The 10611-nt window shown below is 39.2% G+C and overlaps 1 protein-coding gene across 2 annotated transcripts; it reads left to right on the top strand.

Moving 5' to 3' along the window:
• Positions 1-2290: 2290 nt before the first annotated feature.
• LOC148843289 (Cytochrome c oxidase, subunit Vib family protein) lies at positions 2291-3983 on the top strand. 2 transcript variants are annotated; one of them, XM_088957987.1, is made up of 4 exons: positions 2291-2781; positions 2891-3028; positions 3169-3244; positions 3646-3983. In XM_088957987.1, the coding sequence occupies exons 1-4, from the start codon at positions 2698-2700 to the stop codon at positions 3651-3653; spliced, it is 306 nt and encodes a 101-aa protein (XP_088814113.1). In that variant the 5' UTR covers positions 2291-2697; the 3' UTR covers positions 3654-3983. The 2 variants fall into 2 exon arrangements, with proteins under 2 accessions (XP_088814113.1, XP_088814111.1); XM_088957985.1 differs by lacking the exon at positions 3646-3983 and having other exon boundaries at positions 3169-3466.
• Positions 3984-10611: the final 6628 nt, after the last annotated feature.

The raw sequence follows: 10611 nt of genomic DNA, 5'->3' as shown, positions 1-10611 counted from the left end.
ATTGCTAAGGCGAGCTTGGGAACTAGAGCTACAACTTATATCAGAGGACCGTGTATTGATGATCATTTGTGAATCTAAAGGACAAGATAGTGAGTGAATAGAGGAGAACGAATCAAGAACAAAGGGAGAAAAGACAGATTGCCTTGAGGAATAGAGGAGAACGAATCACGAGATTGAATAGTTCAAAGAACCGTAGACAATAGAGCTAGTGGGTTGCACGGTAATTGTTCAAACTTCAGACCATGTCAAGGTGGGACTAGTCAAATGCTTACCATTACCATAGCAGAGGAAGACGTAACCGGACCACCGCCACTCGTTGGAAACGACTTAACGACATGTTCTTTGAAGATCCATTAGTTATGGTCTCACTTGTTAGCGACCTCCCTGTGTTCGTCGGAGAGGAAAAGGACCTCCCTGTGCTTGTCAGAAGAGGAAGGCGAAGGTGAGGACAAGACAATGAAGGTGGTAGTAGTAAGGGAAAGAAGCTTGGATTTAGATGGAGGTCCGAGGATCGTGTACTAATCATTTTGTCGCTACTAACATGGAACTTTGGTAGTAGCAATGCTAGGAATTTGCCACTTCACAAATCTCGAGCTTTGAGAAAAAAAACTAGCAGCAACGTTGGGAATCTACCACTTTACAAATCTTGAGCTCTGAGAAGAAATACGAACAACCCAAGGGAACTAGTTTGGTTTGCTGTTGAAAGGAAGAAGATAGAAAGGGTAAATTTGGGTTTAAAAAAATATACTATGATCTGAATATGAATTTAACAGAATATTAATGGATGCAAACCATAAGGGTATAGCTAGTTAATTGTCAGAAACGGTAGAGGTAGTGTCAGCCAATTTTCAAACAGTAGGGGTACACTAAGTCAATTAACTAAACCATAAAGGTAGTTTAAGAAATTTACCCTAGAATTTATAAATTGTTGTAAAAAAATTTCAAGTATAGGATCTTCCGCTAATAAAAAGGATTGTTCCACGTGTATGTATGTATGTGTATATATATGTATATGTATGTATCTATACTAATTCCTGTCTCATTTTTCTTGTAATTAATGAAAATTATCAAAAATCCCACATGCAATTTGTGTTTGGTTGTCATCATCATTTTTTCTTAATTGTGTCGCCATGTGTTTATCTAAATGGCTAGAATATATATATATTGTAAACTGTTTTCTTTCGCTTTCCCTCAACTTCTTAAGGAATATTTTTTAGACTTTACTAGATTTTCTCATGTCACTCCTAACACTAGGAGTGGCTTTTATTAGTAGCAATACCATTGACACTAATATTGGCGCTATTGTATTGTGGCTAGACCTCATCGAAAGTGTAGGGAAAGGGAGTTTAAGAACAGTCAACCATTAATTTTAATAAATTTAAAACATTAAAACCCTAAAAGTTAGAAAAAAAAATTAAATACTCCTAACCCGTTTATTTTCGTATGCCAACTTGTTTCAACTAATGAAACTTTTAAACCTCCCAATTGCTAACTTTAGACACTTGTGCAAACATTTTCATTGTTGAAACTTGAATAAAATTGAGAATTAGGGACTAGGAAAAAAGAGATTAAAGAGTATGTGAGCATGAGAGTGAGAATGGGTGTGATGAGAATGAGGGAGGGTAAGGGTATTTATAGGATTTGAGAATTATTCAATTGACCAAAATACCTTTATAAATTAACTATTTTATAGTTTTTGGAAGGGGTATTTTAGTCTTTTACAAATTTAATTATCACCTTATTAAGATGCCCAACAAACTAGTTGATATATAGTTGTTGGGGGGCATTTAAGTCATTTTCTTACCCCAAGGCTAAATACACAAATAATCCTCAAGCTAGTTATTTATAGTTATTGAGGGGGTATTTTTATAAAATTTTCCCTAAAAAGCTAAAAATAGCTATCATTAGCCTGGCCAGTGTGTATCGCTCTATGCCATTGAGCCATTATTCCATGGGCCAGGCTGACATGGGCCAATGTTTCATGCCGTGTTGTGCCAACCCATGGTTTTAAAACCCCAACTCGACACGTGGGAATGGCAAATGGGGCTGGGCACCCCCTTCCCATTCCTGCCCTATAGCCAAAATACCCTACCCATCCTTGGTTTGGGGGTGGGTTCCGGGCAGGGCACTCACTCCCCATTAGGCATGGGGAGTCCTGGAATTTTTCCCACCATGATGAAATTAACTAAAAATACATCAATTTAGAGATATTTTAGAAATAAGATATAAAAGTTTAAGGTATTTTAAAAATTGAATTATGACAATTTGAGAGTATTATAAAAATGAAATTATGGAATCCTAGGTTTTTAAGAATTTGGGGAAACTTAGAGACATTTTAGAAATTAATATTAAACCTAGGATACTAGTTTATCACCAGGTTGGGGTGGGTTTGGAAAATTATATACAAACACTGTCCCTGATTTAGGGCGGGACCTGGCAAGGCCCAGGTTCGGACGGTGCTTGTGCCCAGGGGTTCGGACCGTGCTGGCCCGCGGCCGGCCGGCCCACATTCCATTGATAGAAGATCGTCCGATAAAGCGTCACTTGGTTTTCGTTCAGATGCATCTGCCTCATTCTAACCGTATGATTGATAGACTTTATTAGACTAGTTATATACGACCGGTTTCCCCTCCAAACTTCGAAACGGAAAACTGTTGATGGAGGGAAGACTGTACTCGCAGATACGTTGAGGTGACGATGGCTTTAGAAACCTACGCCTCTCCGGGCTCCGACAAAATCCACGCAGACGTGCTTGCAGAAGCGAGGCAAGCCTGTTACAAGGTACCTCCTTTTCCTTCGATTCGTTAATTTGTTATTTATTATTTTTGAATTTCTTTTCGAAAAGAAAAAAGAACGCAGGCTGCTTTGTTTAATGGATTGTTTCGTTTAGGCCCGGAATGCGTTCTATGCTTGTTTAGAGAAGGAATCAAACAAGAAACCCACTGAAATAGCGTCGGTGGGTCTTCTCTATCCGGTTGAGTGCAAGAAATCTAGGGCTGAATTCGAGAAACTGTGTCGACCCACTTGGGTAATTTGAATATTTCTTACCGTTTAAACTCATTATAATTCCTATATTCTGTTTTTGAATTTTCTCGAGTCCTGTCTAATTGGGAATTATGTGGCTTTTTTTTTTTTTGATGAATAATGTGGCATTTGTTTGAATTACAGGTTAAGCATTTTGATCGCCAGTATTGCGCGAAGAAGAGGGTTCAGAGGCTTTTGGACAATGATGAGTCCCGGAGAGGTCCGATATTACTACCACAACCTTACACTTTCAAGCCTTAGATCCTGAAAATAAATAAATAAATAAACTGATTCATTTTCCTCCCACTCCCCCACTATGTTGAAGAGTTTACATTGGTGGGCTTTTGATGAAACGTGCACTTGTAGCTTCATAGAAGAGTAATGATTGTTGGATTTCTAATTATAGTATCTTTATTATGGGTATAGTTGATTTTTAAGTCTACATTTGTGCTCCAAAAGTTATGCTTGCAATTGTTCAATTACTTAATGTCCCAATAAAAGTGTATGTAGAGCTATATCAGTTATTAATAACTATTTGGTAAAGTTTAGAAGTTATCCAGTATTTAATGAATACAAGAAGGGGATTGACCCTTATTTAGTTGGGTTGATCCATGTTGACAGGAGTTTAAAGCCTAGTCCACAAGGGGAGGGTGGACGAGAGTCGTGTGGATCATCCTGCTAGTTTATTCCATGGTTACTTTGAGCACCTCATAAATAACCAGGTGAAAGCATCAGAATTCTTGGGTGTTGAGTTTGCTGTACTTGAGCTGTTTCTTTGAAGTTGAGATTATTGGCATCAGTATTTAATTTAGTTCAAATCTATTGGGAGTTTGGGACCTAAAAAGTGTATTTCTGGCAAGAAGCATGAAATTAAGTTCAAAGTGATGACAATGTACTTCCAAATTGTCTGAATATTGGCTATTTTTGTTTGTTCTCCTATTTACCATTCAGTTTTCTAATCGACGTTGCAATGTTGGAATACACATCTTTTTTGCTTGTGAGACTGCTTTTAGCTCTATGCAAAGCAACTGAAAAACAAAGTTTTCACTATAAAAAGGTGAAAAAATATACTGAGACATTTCAGATTAAAAAATTTTCTTCCTCAATGTTGAAATAAACGGAACCTAATCCACATATTCTCTAATCATGTCATTCTAATATGTAAATAAATTATATTTCTCATCTTCTGATCTTCCATTTTCCTTATCTCTCAGATTTGTGCAATTTCCATGGTAGTATAAAGACTCTTAGGTACTGATTTTTTACGAAATTTTTATTAATGCAAGAAAAAGTTGTAAACATTACAGGCACCCCTTTGGGAAGGTAACAATTACTACCTTACCACATAAAAAGAGAAACAACTACAAATAAGCCCAAAACATTTGGTTTCTATTAATCCCTTGCTTTGCCAAAATATCAGCCAGCCTATTTGCAGATTTAGGTACCCAATTAATCTTAACATTTATATTTCTTGCTAAGCTTTTGATCTGCCTTAATTCATTCCTGTATCCTCACACCACCTTCCCACTATTTCCCAACCTTCCAACTACAGCATTGGAGTCTCCTTCAACAGTCAGATTATTCAAATTCAATTCCTTTGCCCATTTTAGCCCTAGTACAGCTTGAAGTTCTGCCCTTGCGGGGTCGCCAACACCTATTGGGCCTAAAAACGTTGCTATGATATTTCCATTCTTATCTCTAAAAACACTCCCTGCTCTTGATGGATCAGGATTACCTACATTACTTCTGTTGAAGATTAATTAGTTTTATGATGTTTTTCTGAGTAGATGTTTTATGCTAGTCGTTAGATAGGAGGTGGGGACCACAGTAGTTATGTGAGTCCAAATTTTATCATGTTTTTGTGTGTTATATATGTTGTTTTATGTTTTGCCGCCCTATAAGGGCATAGTTGTCTTTGTACTGTTCTATTATTTTAGTATAAATAATAAGTGAAGGGGGCGACCAGATCATTGCTCTCTTTTCTTTCAAACTTCTCTTCTTCACCTTCACTCTTCCTTCTCTCTTCAAGAAACTACTTTCTTTCATATTTTTTAATTCAGTAGATTCCTACTTGGTATCAGAGCATCGGCTAGGGTTTCTTGAAGCATTCTCATGCAGCCCTAGATCAGCCAACTGCATAAAGTAGTAAAGGGCTGATTGATCTGCTATAGATTGCCCAATTTTTGGAGTTTTTGGAGTTTTTGGTGGGATCTAGGCATCAGGAAGGTGATCTACTGTTTGGCATCAAAATCAGGAAGAACTGGAGTACGGGGAAGAGTCCCAGAAAAGTTGGACTCTTTGTTTTTTATCTGATCTTGGGCGCCCAGTTATTGTTAGTTTTTTTTTTTTTTTTTTTTTCTGAAGAAGGTGGTTTGGTTTCTGGAATTCTCTAGGCCTCCTGGAGTGATCAATTCACTTTTCTCTCTGTTGGGAGGCGTGAGGAGGAGAGAAATTTCCCTCCAGCTAGGGTTTTCTTCTTCTGGAAGGGTTGGTTTCTATGTGTGATATTAAATTATTTTTGAAGGTCTCCAATCTAATTTTTTCTTACTATTGAACTGTTTGAAGTAAAATGGTGAGTTGGGATACCGAGATGAAATCTACCGGTACTATGGGGCTGGGTGTTGGAGGTAGTAGTGATATTTTTGGGTCTGGGATCATTGCTACAGTAACACTTGATGGTACAAATTATTTGGAGTGGGCACAATCAACTAAGATGGCTATTGGTGCTCATGGAAAATTAGGGTATCTCACTAGGGAGGAGAAGAAACCTGATACAGACTCTTCCCGATGGGTGCAAGAGAATTACATGGTAATGTCCTGGCTGTGTAATTCTATGTTACCTCGTATTGCAAAAAATTTCCTATGGGCTAATACTGCTAAGGAGATTTGGGATGGAGTGACTGAAACCTACTCTCAGAAGCAAAATGAAGCCAGAAACTGTGGTATGGGAAAGTGTAAATGATGCAACGACTTATCACAGACTAGTAGAGAGGAATAGGGTTTTTGAGTTCTTGGCAGGGCTAAGCCCTGAATTTGACATTGCTCGGCAACATATTCTTTCTAGGGAGGGTGTGACACTCTCTCAGGCCTATGCTTTTGTCTTTGGAGAGGAGAGTAGGAGGAATGTAATGCTGAAACAGCCTGAGATTGACCAGTTGGCTATGGTTGGTACAACAAAACCTAAGTCGAATGGAGACAAGGGGAGTAGTGAGACTAGAAGGGAAGATAAGGACTTGGTGTGTGATTATTGCAAGAAGCCTAAGCATACCAGGGACACTTGTCGGAAGCTTCATCCAAATCTTATGCTTGCTCGGATAAGAAATGAGAAGGGAAATGCAAATGTAGCCACTACAGGAGACTCTTCAGCCCCTCTTTCCCAAACTGATTGGGAATCCATTGCAGTAGCAACATTGAGAACAGAATTGGAGAGGTTTGGACAACTTATGAGTAAGAAAGATTCACCAAGCTCTAGCCTTCCAGATGGATAGCAGAATGCTGGAGCCAACTACACCACTTCCTTTACACATACAGGTAGTTCATATGCAACTGCAAACCTTGCATCCACTTCAGGTAAGGAGGGACCTCCCTGGATTATAGACTCAGGAGCATCTGAGCATATGACTAATGCCCCTACCTTTTTCAGTTCCTATCAGTTGTGCTCTGGTAGAGATAGAGTCTCTATAACAGATGGTTCACATATGCCCATTGTTGGGAAGGGGACAGTTAGAGTGACCAATGATATAACTCTGTCTTCTGTTTTACATGTCCCTAGACTTCATACCAACTTACTGTCTGTTAGTTCTTTGACAAAAAAAATTGAATCGTTCTGTGACCTTTCTTCCTGGTAACTGTGTTTTGCAGGATCTGGAATCAAAGAAGATGATTGGGAGTGGTCGTGAGGTGAATGGGGTCTACCTTCTAGATGAGATTCCGAGACATCAGGGCCATCATGTTAGAAGCAACAGTAATAGTGGGTCAGAGTCAGTGAACCAGATTATGCTTTGGCACAAGCTCTTGGGACATCTTTTTTTTAGTTCTTTGAAATGTCTTTACCCAAAGTTGTTTGAGTCTGTTCAGTTATCTACTTTGGAGTGTGAGAGTTGTCAGTTAGGAAAGCATTGTAGACAGTCTTTTAAACCAAGTAATAAAAGAAGTACTTCTGTTTTTAATATTGTTCACATTGATGTATGGGGGCCATATCAAATCCCTTCCATGGGAGGATTTCGTTACTTTCTCTTGTTTGTGGATGATTATACACGATATTCTTGGATATATTTGATGAGATCACGTGTTGAGGTTCCTAACTTAGTACGACAATTCCACTAGATGGTTCTCACACAATTTAGAGTGAGATCTAAGGCTTTTAGATCAGATAATGCTAGAGAGTACTTTGAGAAGGACCTGACCACGTATCTCTTAGAACATGGTGTAGTTCATCAGAGCAGTTGTGCATATACACCGCAACAAAATGGAGTTGGTGAGAGAAAAAACAGACACATTGTGGAGGTGGTAAGGAGTCTTATGGTGTGTGCTTCAGTTCCTATGTAGTTCTGGGGAGATGCAGTTCTTACAGTTGTGCATTTGATTAACCGTGTTCCTTCACGGACTTTGGGGTTTAAGGTGCCATTTACCCTTCTTTTTCCAGATGGAGAGATATTTCATATACCTCTGAGGGTTTTTGGTTGTGTTTCTTTTGTTCACATTCTTGGCCATCATCGCAAGAAATTGGATCCGAAGGCCAAGAAATGTGTTTTTCTTGGGTATGCTTAGAACCAAAAGGGGTATTGTTGTTATGACCCAATGTCGAAGAGCAGATTTGTCATTATGGATGTTACCTTTTTTGAATCCACATTCTTCTTCTCGAGTGGTTTTCCTCAGGGGGAGAGTTTTGGGGAGAAGAATTCACAATCTGTTCCTCTTCCTGTTTCTGTGGTGCCTCCATCAGTTCAGCCAGGCATCTACATCAGTTCAACCACCACCTGCACCATCAGTTCATCCATCACCTGCACCTCTAGTTTCATTACCTGAGCCACTACGGGTAGCCTCACAACAATATCAACGCCGATAGATGATGGTTGACTCCACACATCCTCAACCCACACCACTCTCTATCAGTCCTTCTGAAACTCTAGATTCAGCAGATACAGTTCCAGGTATCCCTCTTGAGCCTGAGCCTGTTATGTTTTCTGATGATAATGTTTCTGTCCGTAACACCATTGTTGCAGATAATCCCACTAACCTTGATCTTCCCATTGCACTTCGTAAGGGGAAGAGAAAGTGTAAAGCCCACTGCATTTTACACCATCTTTCCTACAATATCTTATCACTCTCCTACCGTGCTTTTCTTTCTTCCCTGGATTTCGTGTCTATACCCAGGACTGTTACTGAGGCTTCTCCAAACCTGAGTGAAAAACAACCATGTAAGATGAGATGGATGCTTTGGTCAAAAACCAAACTTGGGAAATAGTTGATCTCCCCCCAGACAAGGAGACAATTGGATGTTGATGGGTATTCACAGTGAAGTATAAGGCCGATGGCAAGATAGAGAGTACAAGGCAAAGTTGGTAGCAAAAGGGTATACTCAGACCTATGGTGTTGATTATCTGGAAACCTTTGCACCAACAGCTAAGATGAGTTCAGTTCGTATCCTTTTATCTCTAGTAGCCACCTATTCATGTCCCTTATTCCAACTTGATGTAAAAAATACTTTCCTCCATGGTGACTTACAGGAGGAGGTATATATGGACATTCCAACAGGCTTTTATGAAAATGTTGGTAAAGGAAAGGTGTGCAGACTCAAAAAATCTATGTATGGACTAAAACAGTCACCTAGGGCCTGGTTTGACAGGTTCGGAGGGGCACTCATCCGTTTTGGATACACACAGACATAGTCTGATCATACCCTCTTTGTGAAGAGGAGAGATGCTTTGGTGTCAATTCTGATTGTGTATGTGGATGATAATAGTGGTGACAGGAAATGATCTGGAGGAGATTGATGATCTCAAAAAATCATTGCAACAAGAATTTGAGATCAGAGATCTTGGTGAGCTCAAATACTTCTTAGGGATTGAAGTTGCAAGATCCAAGCATGGGATCTTCATTTCATAGAGAAAGTATGTACTTGACCTACTGTGAGAGATTGGGAAGCTGGGGACCAAACCAACAGACACTCCTATTGATCCAAATCACAAAATTAATGGTGTGGATGGTGAATTGGTAAAGGATGTGGGGAGATATCAAAAAATGGTGGGCCGACTACTGTATTTGTGTATGACACGACCAGATATTTCTTATGATGTCAGTGTTATGAGTCAGTACATGCATGCACCTCGGGTTCAACACTGGGAAGCTATTGAGAGAATACTTGCATATCTGAAAAAGCACCCTGGTAGAGGCATTCTTTTCTCAAATCATGAGAATCTGATGCTAGAATCCTATACAGATGCAGAGTGGGCAGGACGCTTAGATGGCAGGAGGTCTACATTAGGAGTGTGTACCTTTGTAGTTGGAAACTTGATCTTCTGGAAGAGTAAGGAGCAAGCGGTTGTGGCAAGGTCAAGTGCATAGGCTGAGTATAGATCCATGGCTCATGGTGTCTCAGAACTTCTTTGGGTTAGATCTCTTTTGAGTGAGATTGGGGTGAAAGCAGAGGAACCTATGATGTTATACTGTGACAATTAGGCTGCAATCAATATTGCCCACAATCCAATTCAGCATGATAGGACAAAACACATTGAAGTTGATGGACACTTTATAAGAGAAAGGGTAACAACTGGAGAAGTTTGTTTGCCTTATGTCTCTTCAGAGTTGTAGCTAGTTGATGTTCTCACTAAAGGAGTGGCAAAGAACAAGTTTGAACATGATTTACGCAAGTTGGGAATGTGTGACATTTACTCCCAACTTGATGGGGAGTGTTGAAGATTAATTAGTTTTATGATGTTTTTCTGAGTAGATGTTTTATGTTAGTTGTTAGATAGGTGGTGGGGACCACAGTAGTTATGTGAGTCCAAATTTTATTATGTTTTTGTGTGTTATACATGCTGTTTTATGTTTTGCCGCCCTATAAGGGCATAGTTGTCTTTGTACTTTTTATTATTTTAGTATAAATAATAAGTGAAGGGGGCGGCCAGATCATTGCTTTCTTTTCTTTCAAACTTCTCTTCTTCTCTCCTTCTCCTTCTCTCTTCCTTCTCTCTTCAAGAAACTACTTTCTTTCATGTTTTTTAATTCAGTAGATTCCTACTACTTCCATCAAAGTTTAATTTTAATATCCTCAACCACTTGGCCCACTTCTCTCCATTTCTTCCACAAGTCTTCATGTGAAAAATTAGAGAGGAGAAGCTGGTATGGGACACTGGTGGGGTCCTTGATTCCAGCCTAATATATGAGCACTCATTCAGCCCAATGTTTGGACTGTAACTTCTTATTCTCCAGGCGTTACACATTTACTTCCCAACTGTTTACTGAGGCCTCTAATTGAGTTGGCAAGCAATTTGGAGATCAATCTTTCTTTATATGATTGGTGATTTGGTATTGCCCAACATGGGCTCAAATGAGATATAGGGAGATATAATATGTTTTAGCAAT

The sequence above is a fragment of the Nelumbo lutea genome, chromosome 8, assembly GCF_056320005.1.
Source record: "Nelumbo lutea isolate HS-2025 chromosome 8, American lotus-T2T, whole genome shotgun sequence".
Classification (NCBI taxonomy): domain Eukaryota; kingdom Viridiplantae; phylum Streptophyta; class Magnoliopsida; order Proteales; family Nelumbonaceae; genus Nelumbo; species Nelumbo lutea.
This window is presented reverse-complemented; position numbering and strand designations above follow the sequence as displayed.